Genomic DNA, 23,161 nt, shown 5'->3' on the forward strand with positions numbered 1-23,161 from the left:
TGGCTAGTTTTTTCTACATACCTTGCACTGGCCATGATTGAAGGTTACACAGCTGCTATGCATACTCTAGAGAAACCTTGTTCTCTAGCATTCGTTAGTTGAAACATGAGGAACAAATGACTTCCTGCAGTGGGAGGGATACAAATCTGTGATGTCCATCAAGGAGACAGACAGGCAAGGAGAATTTCTGAGCGCAGTGAATCCAAGGGCAGAATCTGAGAAACCTGGAGCGCTGGTTTGGTAGAAATAGAGGTGGGAGGAAGAGAAAAGGACACAAGAGTAGTGGAGGGGCGTGGAGAGCAACACCGGGTAGGGGCACTTGTGGGATATGCAGGAAAAGTCAGGGAGAAGGGAGCGGGGTTAGGAGTCCTCCAGTTATGTTGGACTTCTCTGACTTAGAACTTTCTCAGCAGTGTGACTTTATTTTCTCAGGATGCGCCCACGTGCAAACTGGTACTGAGAACAAAACAATGCGTGAGCCAGGGGCAGCGACAGAGTAGGAGGGGGGTGGCATGGAGGACAGGAAAAACAAAACAGAAAAAGACAAAACATCGAGACACAACAACAGAGAAGAGCAGTGAAAGGGAAGTCAGGGCTGTTGCCATGAGGATAAAGGACGAGGGTGATGATTTGAATCAATTGGGATGTGCTGCTAAAATTTATGTTTTTAACTTGCCAATTCTACCTATAGCACATTTACGGAAAATAGGATTAAAATCGGGTGCCCATATGCTCTTCATTAGGACTAAAATTTTTCATTTTGATTTCAAAGAAAATTCAAACAAGCATACAATCATGGGCATAAAATGGGCCTTCAGAATGTACTCTCTTTTTTCTTCTCTCTTTTTCTCTCTTTCTCCTTACTGTTCTCAAATGAAACAAAATATATTTAAAAATAAAAATAAAAAGCATAACATCACCTCTATTTTTGTATTTTTGTTCAATCCCCATTTTTTGGTACCATGTCTTACTTAATACCCCCTAAAAATATATATATATATACATATATATTTAAATTAGAATATTTAAAAAAATTACTTAATGGCATATTCTGGAGAACTTTACATTTGCTTCCTAAATTTAAAAAGTACTCTCAAAAAGGAAAATAAATTATTGTACCTTAATTTACTAACACATCGTATAAGTTTGAGAGATACTTGATCATTAATTCACCTTATAACATGGTTGCACCCTTCCTCGGTACCAGGGTGTGTTAGAGACAAAAGTGTATGCCCTCTTATAATATGAGACTAACACCCAAGGACAGTAGAGACAAGGGTCAGGAAGATTGCTCCATGGTTGGATGCCTGCCTCATGAACTGGGGGAGAAGGCAGCGGGGATAGAGAAGGGATCACTAAGTAAATGATGATGGGAGGGATTGCTTGGGATGGGAGATGTGTGCTGAAAGTAGATAAAGGACCAATCATGATGGCCTCTCAGTATCTGTATTGCAAACTATAATTCCCCAAGGTAGAGAGAGAGAGAGTAAAAGGAAATTGTCTGCCATAGAGATAGGGGGTGGGTTGGGGTGGGGGTGGTGGGAGAGATACTGGGGACATTGGTGGTGGGAAATGTACACTGGTGGAGGGATGGGTGTTCGATCATTGTATGACTGAAACTCAATCATGAAAGCTTTGTAACTGTGTCTCTTGGTGATTCAATTTTTAAAAAAGTGTATATCCTCTTGAAACTTAGGTTCTTGGAAGAGTGAATCAATACATATGTTAGAAAGTGGTATCATGTGAAAAATAAAGCAGAGGAAGAGATAGGGATAAAACTGGGGGAAAGAAGTCGATATAACTAAAATTGCCAGAGTGGGTATTTACAGAGCTTTTATCTGAGGAAAGGCCTGAGTAAATGGTTATTATGTCTATTTCATTTTTTCTGCTATGGCAGAAAAAAACACGCAAAGAATCTTTCTTCACTCATTATAGTCCTCCAGCCTTCCAGAGTTCCCAACTCTTTTGGACTAGAGTATTCAAAGTGCTTTAAGGATTCTTGATAAAAACATTTCAAATCAATGTACATTCTTTATAAGTAAACTGCTAATGTAGGGAACAGTAATGAACAGTATGATTCTTTTTTTTTAATTGGTCTAGAACTAGAATTGATTTCTGCTATTATTCTGGTCCCATACCTTTATTGATTTGGGTTTCATCTATATTAAACCATCCAAATATTAGACTGGATTAAAAAATTCTGTCCCATCATAGTTTCATATTTTATGATCTAGAGATTTTAATGGGATTAAGATGAATTGACTCCTTATTCTTTCTTTCTATCAATAACAACTATGTTTAATCGTGGTAAACCTGTATACTGATGCCTATTACACACAATTACACCTATACCAAGGTTTAATCCAATCAGAGACATTATTTCTGAATCACACTGACTAAAGTGAATGTTACATTCTTATGTTGATCATAGTCCTGCAAAGATCTACAGCTTTTGAGTATCATGTGCTTAGTGTACTAAGCATTTTATAAACAACATTAATATTATATAATTAATGATTAATTAATAATTAATTAATATCCAATAAGATTTTACCACAGTAGTAGAGAGATGCTCAGATCTTTGTTCAGACTCTGGATGTGACAGAGATAGCATTATCAATAGAATTTTTCTGACCCTAAACTCCATTCAGCTGATTTTTATATCTTGATGCTTACAGGCTCTTTGAAGTGCATCTAGATTGTCATTCCAGATGTTTGCAGTGATACCCTGGAGCCAGACAGACTTGGTATCAAATTTTATTACTAGTTGAGGGTATCTCAATCAAGTAACTCAGTATCTCTAAATAACTTCATCTGTCCAACTTGGCACTAATTTATTTAGAATAGAAGATAATATTTCATCTAAAGCATCTCTTTTATTGTAAGTACTTAAGTACTAGCTTAAAAACAAATTTTTCTAGGAATTTTGAGTCAGTATATGATTCAGATGTAGAATAATTTCAACTTGTTTTCCTTGACTTATAAAGGAAGAGGTTTCGAAAGATTTATTAGGTCCGATTTTCAAAAAGTTCTTCTCTAGTAAAATTCCTTCTGAATTTATTTGCTGATTTCAAATATCCTGTGGTTAATTGATGAAGTAAAGATTAGACTAGATGACCCGTAAGAATCATTCCAACTCTAAATCTGAGAGCCAGAGCCTTTTACAAATGCATAAACATTGCTCCTACACAGTTGTGGCATTTTGGAAATGTTATACATAGACAATTATTCTCTATTTTTTGTTCGAGCCCACGCAGCAACTCTAAGAAGATTATTAAGAACTATATAATTATGACTACAACCCCTCTTTGTTCAAAAATGAAGCTGAAACGGCCAGTTGCAAACCACAGACTACAACTCTATTATAATACTGTGATGGTCCTCTTTTCCCTTTCCAATGCTACGGCCCACAACACCTGTTTCAAAAGAACAACTTCCTCTTTAGAACGGTTGTTAGGGAAGTCTACTTTAAAGGTGCGGGCTGTGGCTATTCAGCAGAAGCTCGCCAAGCTCGTTAATTCTTCCCAGCAGCAATGTCTCAATCCATACTTTATCCATGTGTCATGTAGGCTTGTTTAGCATTTTCTGCCTGTCGTGTATTTGGACACTAAAAAGCTGAACAAAGCTAACATGTCAGTAGAATAGTGTTTGTTGGGGGATTGGAACGATTGTATAATGAATAGGGTACTTGCCTCACATAACGCTGACCCGGATTTGATCCCCAGCACTCATATAGTGCCTCAAGCCCCACCAGGAATGTTCCAGAGTGCAGAGCCAGGGGTAAGCTGTGAGTAATATTGGGTGTGAAGTCCCCCAACCCCCCACCCCTGCACAAGAAATAGGATGGTGTTTCCTAAATTGCATTGTGTCTGTGGAATTGCTACTTAATGCCCGAGCTCCACACAACATCCCTGGCCAGAGTCTCTGGGGAAAGACCCAGAAATGTTTTACTCTACTGGACTAACAAAATAACTGGGCTCTTGTCAAGCTGCTTAACTCTGAAGGTACTAATTAATATCCTTACTTGCTACAGAGGACTCTAGGAAGTGGAATGAATTAACTTCTAGTTTTTATTCAGTTGGATGCAAGCTTTAATTTTTGATTAATTACTTAGGATGAAGGGTTAGGCCACACTCAGTGATGCTCAGGGCATCTAGCTCTGTATTCAGGGAATATTCCTGGCAGGATTGAGGGACCATCTGGGGTGCCTGGACAGTTGCATGCAAAGAAACCTGCACTGTGCTATCTCTCCGGCCCCTTTATAAATACAATCTTTTAAAAAAATATAAAGCATATTAACTCCAGCTTGGGATTCGATTCAGAGTGCACATTCAAAATACATTTGCTCAATGAATAAATGTTCTATACAACTATTTTATTTGAAAGTTGAAAAAAAATTCCAAGTATTTTGCAAATGAATGAGTCATTTTAAAGGGCATATTAAAATACTGTGAAGAAATGATTTTATATTTTTCCTTTATTCTCTTCTTTGGAGACTCAGAATCAATTCAAATAATATTACACACCTAAAACAGCAATTTAGGCTTGGCAACATAATTTGTCCATCTCTAAAAAGGCTGATTATTAGATTCCAGCTACAGAGTAATAAGCAAGTAATAGATGGCTTTTTTTACCCCCAAATTATTTTTCTTTCTGGCTATCGAAACTTATTTAATTATGCAACTATTTTATTGTCAGAAAGATTTATGCAACCATAAAAGGTGTTCAAGCCCTTACTCATCACTGGGATTAACTGCACTGTGGCACTGTAGCACTAATCTCCCATTGTTTACTGCATGCTTATAACTGCATGTTTATAAAATGAGGGTGGGAATTTTCATATTTGTGCCATTCATCACCAAGTTTTGAAATGGTTACGGCTGTTATAAATGCAGCATCATGAAATTAAGTGAATTTAGGTAAATTATGTACAGAAAGGGCGGCTGGATAATTTATTGTCTACACTGCAACACTTCAAAGTGATAAGCCAGGCCAACAGATAGAACCTGAGTGTGTTTCTGCAACCCCGGGCACATGGTCATCCAACACAATGATATTTTATCATTATTTAAAATATGATTTTTATTTAAACATTGTGAATTTACAAAGTTGTTCATAATCAAGTTGCTTCTGTGTTCTGAAATCAATCCCACCACACTGTGACCTTCTCTCTATCAATGTCTCCGGTTTTCCTTCCCACGTCCCAGCCTCCCTCCCTTAGTAGACACCTAACAAATTTATCTCATATTGCTTGTTCTAATAAAAATTAATGGAAAGGCAAATGGAATTATCAGAAAATAGGCCAATAAAAGCCAATTTATATATATTTAATATTTAAAATTTTATATTTATACATTATTTATATAAATATATTTATATAAACATAAATTTATATATACATATTACATAGACATAAATTTATATATACATATTATATAAATATAAATTTATATTATTTAAATATAAATTTATATATACATCACGGTCCTCCCGTTGTTCATCGATTTGCTCGAGCAGGCCCAGTAACGTCTCCATTATGAGACTTGTTGTTACTGTGTTTGGCATATCGAATACATCAAAGGTAGCTTGCCAGACTCTGCCGTGCAGGCGAGATACTCTCGGTAGCTTGCTGGGCTCTCCCAGAGGGGCGGAGGATCAAACTCGGGTCGGCCATGCTGGCTAATTGTTAGGCAAACACCCTACCACTGTGCTATCACTCCAGCCCATATATACATATAAATAAAAAATTTATATATATTATAGCACTGTCCTCCCGGTGTTCATCAATTTGCTCGAGCGGGCACCAGTAATGTCTCATAACAAACTGTGAGACTTCTTGTTACTGTTTTTGGCATATTGAATACTTCACGGGGGGGTAGCTTGCCAGGCTTTGCCATGCGGGTGAGAGACTCTCGGTAGCTTGCCAGGCTTTATATTTAATAATATTTTTATATTTAATTAAAAGTTAATTCCAATAATGATATTTTAGAGAAAAAGAGAAAAGTCATGGAAAACTCTTTCACTGATCATGTTATATCTTTCTTAAAGTAAAATAATTATAATATGAAAATAAGTTATCATTGTTATTTTTGGGATAGGCTTTCCCAGGTAAGGTTCAGAGTTATCCCAGGCGTCACTGCAGTCCTCAGTGAAGCGAGCTGCATAGTTAGTTCAATGCTAGGGTCTAAGAATGTTGAACTGCTTGCGCCTTGTAATGCTGAATCTACCTGAATCACACCTAGAAGTGCTCATGGAGTCAGTGGTACGAGGGCTCATACTGGGTAATGGAACTACAAAGAAATTGGCCCTGGTCCGTCTCCTTAATCCTTTATAGTACGTGTACTATATAAACATAGGGAAGGAGGGAGAGAAGTTTACAGAATGGTCAATTTGAATAATAAATATTTTGTAAGTATAAACTTGACTCCAGCTTGAATGGAGTGATAGAGTGCATTATAGTACAATCTTATTTATTATTCTTTTTATTGAATCACTGTGAGATACAGTTACAAAGTTTTCATGTTTGAGTTTCAGTCATATAATGACCAAACACCTACCCTTCCACCTGTGCACATTTTCCATCATTAATATTCCCACTAACCTCCCCTCCATCCCCCACCCCTTGCTGCTATGGCAGACAATTTTCTCTATACTCCCTCTCTACTTTTGGGAATTATGGAGTACAACCTTATTTAATAGGTTCTGAGTCTAACTTTATTTTAATTTTTTGGGGTCTGCGGTTTGTGGACCATACCAGCTGTGCTCAGAACTTACTTCTTGCTCTGTACTTAAGGATTACTCCTCCTGGGTAGGGCTTGGGGTGTATGTATATAAACCCCTAACCTAAGTATATATATATTTAATATTAAATAATTTGTTCTTGCTCTGTTTTTAGGGCTTGAGTGATAGCACAGCAGGTAAGGTGTTTACCATGCATGTGGCCAATCCAGGTTCGATTCCTCGGCCCCCCTCGGAGAGCCTAGGAAGCTACTGAGAGTATCTCGCCTGAACGGCAAAGCCTGGCAAGCTACCCGTGATGTATTCGATATGCCAAAAACAGTAACCACGAGTCACACAATGGAGATGTTACTGGTGCCCGCTCGAGCAAATCAATGAACAACAGGAGGACAGTAGAGACAGTGCATATATGTGTGTGTGTGTGTGTGTGTGTGTATGGTCCTTTGAATGGAACCAGAGCCAGCCACATGCAAGGCAAGTGCCTCCCCACTGTTCCATCTTTTGGCCCCAGTGAGTCTTATTTTTAAACATGTTGGACAGTGTTGTCATGTGTATGAGTTTGTACATATCTAGTAAAACAGAGTATCATATCAAATACAAGCCATAAATGACTTAAGAGGCCAGAAAAAGTGCAGGGTATAAGGCTTTTGTTAGTACTGCATGGTTCCCTGAGCACTGTCAGCTGGATAGCCCTGGAGGTGCCAGAGCACCCCTGGGTCTGAGTTAGCAGTACATGCCCTCAGACCCATTGACAAACCCAACAGAACCAGAACCACTGCTTGGGAGATGTCACCCCAAACTAACTTTAAACTATTTTGATTCTTTGAATTTTAAGCTAGCCTAAATTGTTATCTGCGTTGAATCTAAATTGAGAATGAATCAAAATATTTGGCTCCTTTTTTCACAATGTGTTGTACTAAGACAAAGACACACAAAATTAGACTTGTCTAAATTACCTGTGCTGACAAGGGAACAGAGACTTAACTTCCTGCCTCATAAGCAATTTGTCAGGATGTGAATAGTGGGCGGTCATAAGGAGACTTGATATCATAATATAACCATTCTTTTCCTCTAAGACATCACATATGGGTTTCAATTCAATGCAGTTAAAATGCTGGACTCACACATAAGATGGGTTCTTTATAGCGTTACTTTCCATAGTATCTGACTTGTACTTTTGTATTTTCCATTACATACTAAAGATTATAGGATGATTTTTATAGGGGAGAGGAATAAGCCAATTTAAAACTGGAACAGTTTAGTGTATATGAATGGGAAATATATATATATATATATATATATATATATTGCTTTTTGGGTCACACCTGGCGATGCACAGGGGTTACTCTTGGATCTGCACTCAGGAATCACTCCTGGCGGTGCTCAGGGGACCATATGAGATACTAGGAATCGAACCCGGGTCAGTCGCGAGCAAGGTAAACGCCCTACCTACTGTGCTATTGTTCCAGGCCCCTGGAAAACTATATTTTAAGAATTTATTTAAACTAAAATATTTTAATTCAAGGTTGTTTATGTAGAACACAAAACCATTTTGTTTTTAACATTTTATCAATGCTTTCACAAGTCTTTATCCCAAGACACGAACATTTTGGTTTTACCTTAATCAACTTTTGTGTGTATTTGTGTTATACATTGAGTATAAAAATATTGGGTGGACCATTTTTTTCTCTTCATGATAAAAAATAAAGTCACTCCATAAATATCGTACCAGGTAAAAAAAGAAAACAACAGGCTTTGATATTTTTATTTTTTCATTAAATTACCTAAGTCATGGGGTTGGAGAGATGGTGCAGTAAGGTTTTTGCTTTGCATGGGGCTGACTAGGGCTTCATTTCAGCATTACATATTATCCCCTGAGCACCACCCAGGAGTGATCCCTGAGCACAGAATTAAGAGGAAGTAAATTCTGAGCACCACAGGCTGTGACCCCTGAATAAAACAAAATTATTCAAGTCACTAAATATAGATTTACTTATAATTTTATCTTTTAGGTAGTTAATATGCACAAAATAGAGTCCCATCTTTAGAGACCTTCATAGCAGTGAAATAAAGAGCATTTTGAAAAACAAACACAAAACACAAATAGAAACATTTTTGATTAGCCCCAATTTTATGAGCTTCTTTAACTTGTGGAGGTTTTATAGTTATATTTTTTCTCCAACATCTCTTAAAAATTGAAAATGTCCTCATCGGGACCAGAAAGATAGTACCGTAGAGAAGGTCTTTACATGGCCAAACTGGGTTTGATCATCTGCATCTCATATAAATCCCAGAGCCTGCCAGAAGTAATACTTGAGCACATAGTCGGGAGGAAACCCTGAGCACTACCAGGTGAGACCCCCAAACCCACTCCCCCCCCAAAATCACACATAGTTCTGATATCATATCAGAGATGTTAGTTTTAGAGGCAGAAAAAATATATTTGCTGTACTGTGATCTAAATGCTCTAATGAAAGTGTTAGAATGATTCATTCACTGTCCAATTGTTCACTATCAGAAAAAGCATAATTTTTACTTTATTTATGCATAAAAACTAAGCTCAGAACCATTTATTGACTCTACAAATAAGCTTTAAACAATAGTATAATTCAGCAGAGCAATGGCATTTTGGCTAAGAGAATGTCTTCTTTATCAATGCCTCTAACATGCAATCCAAAATTAAACATAAAGCATGTAAAATTATTTCTACTTTAAAAAAAGAAATTCCCTAAGTTTTCTGGAGGTAAGAAACATTTATTTCTGTTATATGTATTTCTTTCATTAAATCTAAAAGGACGAGCTCCTTGAAATACGTCCCCATCTATCCTCTTCCTCTGGGGTCTTTTTCATCTCCCCTAAACCCGTCAAGCCATTCTGTGGTCTGATTTTTAGCTATTTTTTCCTAGCATGCAATTCTAATATTGTTTATCAATCTTAAAGAAATACTATAGGGGGTATTTGTTAGACTGTATTGTAAAAATTTGATCACTAGTCTGTGACTTCCAGCCTGGTAGAATGTCTCTTAAAGGCAATGGCTGTGTTATAACTTCTTGCTATTGACAGCTTAGTAAGAGATCAAGATTGAATAATAAATCTAGCCCAATGTTTCTTCCAGGGGACCAGGTCCTTTAGTGCATACACCTTACTGAAGATTCAAAATAACAGCATAAGTCAATGGAAGAGGACCCTTCCTTCCTTCCTTCCTTCCTTCCTTCCTTCCTTCCTTCCTTCCTTCCTTCCTTCCTTCCTTCCTTCCTACCTCCCTCTCCCCCTCCCCACTCTCCCTCCCTCCCCCTTTCTTTCTTTCTTTCTTTCTTTCTTTCTTTCTTTCTTTCTTTCTTTCTTTCTTTCTTTCTTTCTTTCTTTCTTTCTTTCTTCGTCACACTCAGTGATGCTCAGGGGTTACTCCTGGCTCTGCACTCAGGAATTAGTCCTGGCAGTGCTGGGGGACCATATAGGATGAGAGAGATTGAATCTGGGTCGGTCTTGTGCAAGAAAAATGCCCTACCCACTGTACTATCGCTCTGGCCCCAATAAGACATTTCTATGTTAAGAATTTAACCCTCTGGGGCTGGAGTGATAGCACAGTGGGTAGGTGATTACCTGGCATGTCACCAAGCTAGGTTCAATCCTCACCATCCCCTACAGTCCCAGGAGTGCACCAAGAATGATCCATTTCTGGGTGTGGCCCCAAAACCAAAAACCAAAGAAATTAACCCTTTGTAGAAATAGAGAATCGACCGATTCCTCTCCTCACTAAATTGGGAGCACTGATTTCTGCATATAGCAAAAGGAGAAACTTTAAAAATCTACTGAATTCACCTAGAACAAGGGAAAGAATAACTAAGTAGGAAGGTTGAGAGGTGAAAGTTAGGGCTGACAATTATGATTGTTATTAAGCTTACTGACCTTCTTTATACCTATAATTTTCTGCATTATGATATTCTTAGAACATCACCTGGAACCCTGCAATTATGTTAAGTATTGCCAGATGATTGCACCCTGAAAAAGAAAGAGATGTTTTGATACTAATGATGAGAACTGAGAGCAAATATATATATATATATATTTGGCCATATAAAGAAACAATGTATTTGATCCCTTCAGGACTTTAACATTCCCTTTGTCTTCATGACCATCTACTTTAATAAAATGGATGGGAAGGGAAGTTTCACCTAATACTGTTTTTTACTTGAATTTGATTGTATACTCTGTTCCTGATGATCCTCTTTGGTCAGATTTATATCAGCATTTCTCAAAGATGTTTCTTAGGATACTTGGAGAGAAGGACATTTCTCCATGCCAAATAAATTTGGGGACTATTTCATGCCACATTCCTTTCAAAGATAATTTCAATAATTTCAATGGTTGTTAGCAAACTAAAGACACTCAGAGGTGTGTGTGTGTGTGTGTGTGTGTGTGTGTGTGTGTGTGTGTGTGTGTATGTGGGAGAGAGAGACAGAGACAGAGAGAGACAGAGAGATAGGGACACAAGCAGAGAAAGAGATTGTGGATAATTTTAGATTTGACACTCTACAGAATTCTGTGCCTGTGTGAAACTAATTTCTGTTCTAGTATCAATGTTTTGACTTGCTGTTTTTGTATGAATTTTCTATGGAAACCAGGAAATTTTACCTTCACTCGGTATTGAGTGTGTTTTCCTTCTTTCCATTGTGCTCTAGAGACCCCTACAGGTGTGAGCAGGGCCTGGGTGCATTCCAGGCAATACTCTAGCGGGTCAAGTGAGCCTGGCAGTGCTCGATCGGCCTATAAATGATGCTTGGCCTGAAAGTGCTGGGAGGTGTCAGGACCACCCTGGAAGTGTCTGAGGCCCACTAGGCTACAAAGTTGGCAGTACAGGCAGTGCTGGGGACTGAACTCAGAGCCTCACACATGTGAGAATGTGCTCTAACCTTGTGAAGTATCTCCCCAGCTACTGATTTGTAATTTTCATTTAGTCTTGGACCCTGTTTTCTTTACGTTTTTTCGCCTTAATATAATTCAAATATTTCTGGCCAGCACTGCTAGTTAAAATCTGAACTTTTCTTTGTTCCATTATCCATTATATACTGGATAATGACAGTATATAATGTGTGTGTTGTGTAGATATAAATGGAGTTACATATTTTATTCTATTACTTTCTATTATTAATTGTCTCCCTAACTGAATTGCCAGTATTTATAACCTGACAAAAATGCGAACTGGATTCCTGAATTCATAGTTCACCCTCGCTTCATCTTTATCCGATTGCTGCAACAGGTGACTCCCAGGCAGCTCAGAGGACTTTGCTGGCACAATGACTTGCTGTCTCAGTCCCATTAGCAGTTATTCAGCGCAAGTGATCTGTCTAGTTAAATCATGGTGTATTCCCAAGACTTGGCTCTCATCTTTCTTAAGAGACCAAAACAGGACCCTAGTTTTTTTTTTTTATTAGTGAAACACCATGAGGTACAGTTATAGACTTACAAATTTTTGTGCTTGGGTTTCAGTTATACAATGATCAAGTACCCATCCCTCCACCAGCGCCCATCCTCCACCACCACGGGTCCCAGCATCCCTCCCGCCCCTCCCACCCCCCCCCCCCATCCCACTCTGCCTCTGTGGCAGGGCATTCCTCCTTGTTCTCTCTCTCTTCTTTTGGGTCCTGTGTTTTGCAAGACAGGCATTCAGTGGTAATCATGTTTGATCTATAGTCTACTTTCAGCATGCTTCTCCCACCCTGGGAGAATCCTCACAACACCTTTTATTTGGTGCTCTCTTCTCTATCTGAGCTTCCTTTCCCCCTAGCATGTGTGGCTGGCCTCCAAGTCATGGAGCAAAATTCCTGGTACTAATCTCAGCCACTCCTGGGTGTTAGTCTCCCATTTTGTTGCTTTATGTTCCCCAGATGAATGCAATCTTTCTGTGGACAGGAGACAGGACCCTAGTTTTAATTAGTATTCTGAGTTTCTGGCATTAGACGACCCATTAGTGTATGATAAAATAAAAACTTTGTTATGGGAGTTTTGCCCAGGAAGTCAGTATCCTATTAACAGAGCTCTTTTATTGTTCCTAGTCTCTCTCTTCCTCTTTCTTTTTCTCTGTGTGTGTGTGTATGTGTGTATGTGTGTTTGTGTGTATTGAGGGTAAGGGGAAATGGTGCTTGTTTTATCAAGGATGTATTCTATTTTTTTAAATGGCTATAGACGTTGATGTTAAGTCATTTATGAGTATCAGATAATAACAATGCTCTTTACTTATTAGTTTACCAATATTTTTATTCCTTTGCTACATCTATTTTTAGAAATCCAGCACTAGAATGACTGACATGCCTGTTTAAAGATAGATTTAAAAATTCAGGAAGAAGAGAAGTGTTCACCAAAATGGAGAAATATCCAGGGATGTTCAGGATCTACTCCAGCTTTGAGCTTGGGGATCACACTTTGGGGGTGCCCAGGGGACGCTGTGACTCAAACCCAGGTCTCCTGCGTGGATACACGTTTCTCTGGTTCCTTAGTTATACAGTTTAAAGGAATTTATTGAAGGATCAGAGGTGGAAAAGTTACTAAGACCACGACGCATGGTTCATTTAGAGCAGAGCTTTAATTCTGATTGTGGGTGAACCTGAGCGAGTTAGATAATCATTCATAGCATGTTTCCTAGGCCATAAACTGAGGTAGTGCTATATCATCATGCTCAGAGATATATAGTCAAGTATAATGTGGCTCAATCATGGCTTGATGCTAAGTTAATATAGCTGCCGGGTGATTTAGTGGATGTGAAATAGGCATATCAGCTTGTGTGGGAAATAGACAGAGGAGAGAATTCATAGCAGATAAAAGAGAACAGGGAGAGACCGTTCATCTTTCTTCAACTGGCATTGAAACATGAAATCATTAACAATTCAAAAAAAGAATGCCTCCTGTCCTTCAAAAAGATCAGGGATTGTCAAAGTGGAGTGGAGTGGAATGGGAGATAATTTGAATGTAGTGTTGAGTCACATGGGTCTAAACTAGTTTCTGCCAGATGGCTGCTTAGCAACGATGGTATTTGTCTATCACCCCACTAGGAGTCTCAGGGCAACTTAGCACAAGATGGACCCAGGAACATCTGCTTAGTGCCACAGCAGCCATGGCAAGGGGAATGTTGGCTTCTACAAGAGCTGGTAAATGTCACTAAATTCATTTCAGTGCTAGCTTAATCTGGTTTTGAAAATCCAGTCACTGTTTCTCAAAGCAGGTCCCCTCATCATGTTCTTGCAGCATGATCTGGGTAAAATGACAAAGGGTATCGGCTAAGAAACTGCTCTCTTTTTATGAGCCCAACTATGGTAGAAGAGTGTAGAAATAGGTAGCTTGATAATGGGATCAGAGGTCTGGTACAGAGGGCAGGAAACCAGAGGCCAGGTGAATCTATGCTTGGCTGTATCAGGCTGGATGTGTTACTAGTATTCCATGACAGTTTTCTCATCATAAGAATGTGATAATGATGAAATACTTTTGTAATTAATGTAAATCAAGGGCTTAGACTCTTCACTGATATAAAAACAGAAGTCATCAGCTCCTAGGTGCTGGGGTCAGTAGATGTTTGACCGGTCCACTCTTCCTGGTCTTACTCTCTGGAATCATTTTCTCAGTTGAAACCAGATTAATGGATGGCCCCCTTTCTTTTCACTACATATCTCCAATGTTAATTATGTATGTTTCATGGTTAACCCATGAGATTTGTAACTCCCATCCCATCTCTCTTTACCCACACCTGTAAACCCAAACTCAACACCAGGAGTTGAATAGGGTGCTTGTGCTAATGATACAGAAACATCAGCAGGACACACGTGGCTTCTTCCCAAGTTCCCTCCTTTATTTTCTTCATCTTTTTACCTCCTTCCCACTCCAGCAGTTAAGGGAAAGTTGAAAGATTCACTCATGTAACCAAACAGAGCTAAAACCCTCTGAGTCTGGAACATTGACTTTGACAGACATCTGGGATCAAGGGTGCAAATCTCCTCCCCTCCCCTCCCCTCCCCTCCCCTCCCCTCCCCTTGCACCCGATTTCTCCTTGAAACAAACATCTAGGAGAACTGAGAAGCAGAGGGAGGAAGTGAGGAAAGGAGGTCTCATCGTGGGCAGCAAGTATGTTAAAGGGAACTAAGGCTGAAAAACTTAAAGTGGAACTAAAGTGGAAGGACAAATTTCTCTCCAAGAGAAATGGCAAGAAATAGGTCAATTTTGTGATCACTTTCTTCTTGGCTAAAAGATGTTCCAGAAAACTAGAGACATAAAGGGTCAATCTAGGCATTCCAAGTTGCGGTGCTGAAGCTTATGATAGTACTCACAAAACTCTAAACTCCCTGAAGTCTTCTTAGAAGTCACCAGTGTTGTACTAATGGACTTTCTGAGGCCTGACTCCCTGCTTGGGTGTGGAGACTGGGGATGGTATTTCCAAATTGGTCCTAGGATTGACTGGGTTGCCTCTCCCTCCCAGGCAATAAACAGGTGTTATTAATCATATCCAAGACTACAAAGCCTTTCTCAAGACTCAGAGTTAGAAAATTGAGAATCCTTGGTGAATATCAAAGCAATTCCCAAAAAATCAAAAGGAAATTTCCAGGAAGGGTATTCTGGAAATAGACAATGTCCTATACACTCAGGAATAAAAGAGGAAATGACCTAAGATCAGGGAGATGTTTATGGATTCATAAATGTTAAGTTAAAAATGCTTAGGAGTGGATTGTGTCAGATAAGCTTAATTGACTTCTTGATGAATAGGCAAGCCCAATGGATAGAATCATAAAGTAAAACACATTTAGAATAATGACTCCTCATATGGCATTGTATTACCTAATAAAAATAATAATAACAAAATATGAATCTGAAGTAGTCTCCTAGGAGACTACCTAGTTAATGAATAAAGTTAGTTTTTAACTTTTGTAGATAAGTTTGGGCTGAAGCAATAGCACAGTTGTAGGGTGTTTGCCTTGCACGCGGCTGGCCCAGCCGACCCTGGTTCGATTCCTCCACCCCTTTTGTAAAGCCCGGCAAGCTACCAAGAGTATCCTGCCCGCATGGCAAAGCCTGGCAAGCTCCTCGTGACGTATTTGGTATGCCAAACACAGCCACAACAAGTCTCACAATGGAGACGTTACTGGGCCCGCTCAAGCAAATCAATGAACAAGAGGAGGACAGTGTTACAGATAGCACTTGGGTTGCTTCCAATTCTGGAGCATTTTAAAATTTATTCTATTTTTCCACAAACACCTTGGGATTGAAAGTACTTATTTGTGGTACCACACCAATACATACTGTACAAATTGGAACATAATTTGCTCTTTTCTCTGCAGTCCTTTTTTTTTTTTATGGGCTTATAAAAGTACACGTACATAAATATTTGTAGATTTTACATCTTCATATCATACCATATGTTCTGCAAATTACTTTTTGCTTTGAACATCTCATGGATAACCAAGCTAATAAATTTAAATTTATGAATTTTTATTAGGTATATGTTATTACAAAATATAGATGAGTGAAAATTTATTCAATACTAACCTTATCCTTTTACAATACATCTTGCCCAGTGCAATATACAAACTTGTAATCAAGCGTTTATGCTATAGTGTTTGTTTTTACAATATGAACTTTGCATACTTATAGCATATTTATATGCATGAGTTATATGTTTGAATTAGTTCTCAAAGGGTTACAGATATGTGGCTATTGCAAACAAGTGGATATTACATTGGGATACTTATTTTCCCTATTCCTACTCCTTGTTTTGTTTTTATTTTGGGGCCACACCTAGCAGTGCTCAGTCTTACTCCTGACTCCGTGCTCAGGGATCACTTCTGGAGGGGTTCTGGGGATTCTCTGGGTGCTGTCAAAGCCAGACTGGCTGTGTGCAAATGCCTGACTTGCTGTGCTTTTTCTCTGTGCCTGCTGATTCTCAGTTCTGTTACATGATACTCTTCATTTTTCATGCCATTTTGTTTTAATTTGCATTTCTATGGCTACAAGTGGGGGGTAGCCATTTTGAATGTCTACTGGCCAAATGCACTTTTTGGACTGCTAATTATATTTTTTTGAATAATTTCTCGGGTTAAAACAACACGTCTCAAAATGAGACGTTACTGGGCCCGCTCGAGCAAATCGATGAACAATGGGAGGACAGTGTGACAGTGTGATAGTGTATTAATTAGCAAGATTTTTGAACATTTGGAGTATGAATACATGGGAGAGTGCAAAAGATGCAATGTGTTACTAATAATTTCTCAAATAACTTCCTTAGCTTTATTTCTGATACCATTCAACTATAAACATATGAAAGTTTGGAGGTGTTTTAGTTTGTCAACATCCCCCCCAAATTTTTTTCTTTAAAATAGCTTACTATGTTTGCTCGAGCGGTCATCGATTTGCTCGAGCGGGCCCAGTAACGTCTCCATTGGAGACTTTGTTGTTACTGTGTCTGGCATATCGAATACTCTCGGTAGCTTGCCGGGCTCTCCGAGAGGGGCAGAGGAATCGAACTCGGGTCAGCCATGTTGGCTGCGTGCAAGGCAGACGCCCTACTTTATTTTTAAAACATTTCTTATTCATCTAGAATTAATTTTTGTATGTAGCATCAGATAAGATCTAAATAATTTTCTCAAAGATAAATATCTAAACAGTATATAATAAATTGCCCAGACTTCATAAGAGAACTTGAAAAGTCACATTTACCATAGTATTTAACTAACCCTATGAAATTGGATATGTTTCTAGATATTGTATCATTTTACTGATATAAGTGGTTAGTCCGAGCTGGAGCGATAGCACAGCGGGTAGGGTGTTTGCCTTGCACGCAGCCAACATGGCCAACCCGAGTTCAATTCCTCCACCCCTCTCAGAGAGTCTGGCAAGCTACCGAGATCAGCAAAGGCTGGCAAGTTCCCCTGATGTATTTGACATGACAAACACAGTAACAACAAGTCTCACGATGGAGATGTTACTGGGCCCGCTCGAGCAAATCGATGAACAATGGGAGGACAGTGACAGTGACAGTGCAAATTTATTTCTAAAGCTAACATTTTTCCAGTGCCAAAGGAAAAAGCAATAGATAAATTTAATTTACAAATAATTTACAAATATACATGTAAAACTTAAAGATCAAATACAAGAATTTTAATGCAAAAGAGTACTAAGGCAATGTACTCAACTAACTTGAAGAAATGAGTATATAGTTGAAATACATTTATTGATCAACAGAATAATATCTATTGATTTTACTACAGTGTAAAAGTCAAGCAGAAGAGCTATTAACCAATGCATTAAAGTGTAAATTTTCTAAGATAAGGTAGTCAATCTTTACATGCACTGCAGAAACCATGAAAGACCCGTATCAGACATTTATTTCATGCCAGTAATTGTCAAAGGACATCAAACTTCAAGAAGTATCAAAGATTAAAATAAAAGAGCCCTGTAAAAAAAAGAATGCTAGGATGATTGATACTAGAATTATCAATCAACCTTGTTTTAATTGTATTGGAGAAGTTAAGACAAAAATTTAAGAAAAATATATAATTAAAATAGAAGTGTTTGGGGGCTGGAACGATAGCACAGCGGGTAGGGTGTTTGCCTTGCACACGGCCGACCTGGGTTCGATTCCTAGCATCCCATATGGTCCCCTGAGCACTGCCAGGGGTAATTCCTGAGTGCAGAGCCAGGAGTAAACCCTGTGCAATGCTGGGTGTGACCCAAAAAGAAATGAAAAAAAAAGGAAAAGTGTTTTATTATTTGTAGGTGACATGGTACACCAGAAACAAACAAACAAAAAACTATTAGGAAGAGAAAGTTTAGCAATCTAAATACACATATTTAGAAAAACAATGGCTCAAAATATAGCATTGAGGGGTTGGAATAAAAGTCTGTGGTTGGGTGTTTGCCTTGTATGCAGCTGTTGGAGTTTGATCCCTGCATCCTGTATGGTAATCCAAGCACCACCAGGAGTAATTCTTTCTTTTTTTGCTTCTTGGATCACACCCAACATTGCACAGGGGTTATTCCTGGCTCATGCACTCAGAAATTACTCTTGGCGGTGCTCGGGGGACCATATGGGATGCTGGGAATTAAACCCGGGTCGGCCGCGTACAGGGCAAATACCTTCCCTGCTGTGCTATCCCTCCAGCCCCCAGAAGTAGTTCTTGAGCACAGAGTAGGATTAACCCCTGAACATGACTGGGTGTGATGCAACACCCTCTAAATAAATAATCTGAAAAAAAAATAATGGACAGGAATAGAAGAAAATAAATTTTAGAAATTCCACTTACATTTTCAATAAACCTCTATGTAACATAAGTGAACATTTCAATAAGTTTAAAAACCTTTATGAAGAAAGAACAATATTTTATTTGGTTTTTGTCTGGACTTACTCCTGGCTCTGCACTCAGTGATCACTCCTGGTGAGACTCAAGGAACCATTTGGGGTACATGGAATCACACCTTGGTTGACTATGAGCAAGGCAAGTTCCCAACCCTTGGATATTGTCTCTCCAGTAACCAAAGAATGAATAATATTCAAAAAAAGAACAAAGAAAAATTGTGTTAAACATTTCTATTTAATAAGTAATACCATACATATTTAAAATATGTTCTAAGTTAAAGGTAAAGGTAAAGGCCCTCCTGTTGATCATCAATTTGCTCGAGCGGGCCCAGTAACGTTTCCATTGGAGACTTTGTTGTTACTGTGTTTGGCATGTATTTTTACATTCTTAGGTGCCTGTTTGTTTTCCAGATTTTTTTTTCTTGTAAATAAAACACTCAGACAAATCTCTCTCTCTCTCTCTCTCTTTTATTAAGCAGTCTTTTGTACTAGATATCAAAACTTCCTCAATTACTACTGTAAGCAACATATCATGGTATTGCTACTACATTATTTTTACTGGTAAGAGGAAAATATTATACTCATATATGTTGTGCTACCTGAATCTGAATCCATTTAGAAGGTAGTATAATTTTAAGTAAACTTTGGAAAGTGAGTAGGAAATAATGAAAATGAAAGAAATTCAGTTAAATTTATAATTTTGATTTATTACTATAACCACATGTCAAATTAACTATATTAGTGTTAACATATACATTAAGAGAGAGAATTGGCTTATTTTAAATAAATATAATTAAGACTTGAGAAAGGATTTTGCAGTGGGATGTAGCTTTAATTAAATTCTATTTGAGATATTTTACTTTCTTAGGATTCAAGGCTGTATTTTAGATTCTACTATTTACAGTTTACTGTGGGACTAAATTTTATCATTGTATCATTGCATTTTATGGCTTTATTTATTCATTTAATAAAGATCTGATAAGTAGCTATTATGTGCCCAATCTCTGCCATAGATTAGTCTGTAGTCTCCTCAGAAGAACAGTTTTATAGAACTCTCCTATACCAATTATATGCAAATAGATGCTGTCCTAGCACATTTTTCAAACATCAGCTCCTTAAGGTTGTTTTACCATGAGTATTTATTGAAACAACATATGTCTAAAAAACAAAAACTTTAAAAAAACTTAAAAAAATTATTTATTTTTTAATCGAATCACAGTGAGATGCAGTTCATGATTGGGTTTTAGTCATATAATGTTCCAACACCCATCCCTTCACCAGTGTACATTTCCCACCAAAAATATTTCCAGTTTCCCTCCTATCATGCACCCCATCACTCACCTCTGCCTCTATGGCAGGCAATTCTCTCTCTCTCTCTCTCTCTCTCTCTCTCTCTCCTTTCTCTCTCTCTTCTTTCTTTTAGTTTTTCAATAGATACTGAAAAGTTATCATGGATATCCCTTTACCTACTTTCAATTACTTTCAATACTCAGTTCTTGTCTAGAATGATCATTTCCAACTATTATTGTCATATTGTCATACTGGTCCTGCCCTAATTACCTTCTGACCCACACAAACTTGTGGCAACCTTCCATTCATTGACCAATCCTCCCGGCCCCTGTTTTCTCTGGCCTTGGAGCCCATCAGGATTTCTTGAAACCAATATATCTCTTAAAACAAAAATGATTATTCAGAATTCTCACATTGTGGTCTTCTCGATTACTCAGACTACATACAAAAATAAAGTGTTTCTACTATTGTAAAGGTAAAAAGGCCCTCCCGTTGATCGTCGATTTGCTCGAGCGGGCCCAGTAACGTCTCCATTGGAGACTTTGTTGTTACTGTGTCTGGCATATCGAATACTCTCGGTAGCTTGCCGGGCTCTCCGAGAGGGGCGGAGGAATCGAACTCGGGTTTGCCATGTTGGCCGCTTGTAAGGCGAACGCCCTACCCGCTGTGCTATCGCTCCTGCCCATTACACATCTTTACTCAATGAGAAGTCAAAACAAGAAAGAAATATCCAACACTTGACTAGGAATCAGATAATGGAAGAAAAATATCAGGAAAAGTGAAAACATTTACAGATGATGAAATCTGAAAGACCAACTAATCATCATATTGGAACTATATTCATGCACTCCTGGTTGCACACGATATTATAGTACGATATTACTTCAACAATAAACAACTTAATGAAGAAAAAGTAGAAAAACAGAGGAAGATAGTAGTAGTAGTAGTAGTAGTAGTAGTAGTAGTAGTAGGAGGAGGAGGAGGAGGAGGAGGAGGAGGAGGAGGAGGAGTAAGTTATATAAAGAACAACCTAGGAGAAAGCAAAACTTCGTGATATAAAGGACTGAAAACATCACACTTACCTCTTTTACCAGTAGATTTTCTGCTTTGCACTCCGCATCCTCAGGTACTGTTGAGTATAATGTTCGGATATCCCAGGACACTGTGGCAGTCTGAGAGGAACAAATAGAAAGAAATTAGACCTCTGATGTAGAAGAACTGATTGAAGAACTACACCAAAAATACAGTAGGAAAGTGTTATAAATCTTGGCTTTTCAGGATGAGAATACAGAAGAGTTTCCATAAACCTTATTTTTAAAAAAGATTTTTTATTGAATCACTGTGATGTACAAAGCTGTCATGATTAGGTTTTCCGTCATTCAGAGTTCCAACACACATCTTCCTACCAGTGTACATTTCCCAGCACCAGCTTCCCAGTATCCCAGTATCCCTCCTGCCACCCTCACCCCTGCCTGCCTCTATAGCAGACACCTCCCTCTCTCTCTCTCTCTCTCTCTCTCTCTCTCTCTCTCTCTCTCCTTTTGGGCATTATGGTTTGGTGTATAAGGAAAGCTTATTTTGATCATCACTATTAGCAGTATTGCAATTCTATTTTCTTTTCTATAGAAATAAAATTTTGGCCATTTTTTCATTTCACCAGTCTTTTCTATTGGTATGTTTTCTTGGTGAATTTTTCTTTAATGAGCAATTTTTTTTATTGAATCACCATGAGATACAGTTACAAAGCTTTCATGTTTGAGTTTTAGCCATACAATGATGAAGCACCCATCCCTCCACCAGTGCACATTTTCCACCACCAATGTCCCCAGTATTGCACCCCTGTGCCAAGTCCTGATCCTGCCCCTATGGTAGACAATTTCTCCAATACTCTCTAATTTTGGGCATTATAGTTTGCTCGAATTTTCCCACCAGCTTTCAAGCCTGCCTGCCAGGGGCAGACACTAGGTAATTTATTTTCTATTTGAGCAAATCTTTTCTTGGTGAAATTTTTAATGCTTAAATACACTTAAAATCTGGGAAAACACAGAAAATCATCATTATTCTAACCTATGGTTAATAATACTGTGAATGATATTTTCAATGTCAGTGCCAACGAATCAACTTCCTATAAACGGAATAAACATAAAATTAAAGGATAAAGCTTCTCTGGAAACACCTGGAATAGACTTTCATAGTTTTTCCCTTATTTATTTATGAATTATTTTGGCAGGGTACTTTTAGCAGTGCTTAGGGGCCCTCATGTCTAGTCCCAATAATATTCAGTTAACAGGGCTGGACTATTAAATACTCAGATCTGACAATGTGGTGCAGTTTGATCTCTGAGAGTGATCTGAAGTCCTCCAGTGCTGAGGACGAAACTGGGGTCCTATGTATACACAGTATGTACCCCTGACCACTGTGTCCTCTCCCAGTCCAGATAGGTTGTTTCTATTTATCAATCTTTAGCTATATCAAGCAGGGGGAGTGGGGAGGAATGAGATTCCTCACAGTCCATCATAGGCATCAACTTACTTTAGTCTGATCCTTTGGTGGTTACAGGGATGCTGTAGAGTCTGTTGTCATCCATTTGACCTACAGTTGGGATATTTTATTTTGCACATCCCCAAACTCCAAACTCACAAAAGACATTCGGTTTCTAAAGGACAGACTGAAATTCATTGGATTTATTCCAGATGAATTTTTTGAAATTAATGGAACAGTTGAGACTCAAAACTGCCTCTATTATTTTGGAGAAGATGGGTAAGAAAGGAAATTGAGTATTGTCTCCTGAGCTTACAG

The 23,161-nt window shown here is 38.3% G+C and overlaps 1 protein-coding gene across 10 annotated transcripts in view; it reads right to left on the reverse strand.

Annotated features, from left to right (window-relative positions):
• Window positions 1-23,161, reverse strand: part of DOCK10 (dedicator of cytokinesis 10) — a 326,872-nt gene that overhangs the window by 140,516 nt on the left and 163,195 nt on the right. For all 10 annotated transcript variants that reach the window (XM_056120910.1, XM_056120866.1, XM_056120935.1 and 7 more), the window contains exon 3: window positions 21,445-21,534. In XM_056120910.1, the coding sequence (XP_055976885.1) occupies window positions 21,445-21,534 (90 nt within the window). The remainder of the gene's footprint in view (window positions 1-21,444; window positions 21,535-23,161) is intronic.

The sequence above is a fragment of the Sorex fumeus genome, unplaced genomic scaffold (genome assembly GCF_029834395.1).
Source record: "Sorex fumeus unplaced genomic scaffold, SorFum_2.1 ptg000005l, whole genome shotgun sequence".
NCBI classification, from domain to species: Eukaryota; Metazoa; Chordata; class Mammalia; order Eulipotyphla; family Soricidae; genus Sorex; species Sorex fumeus.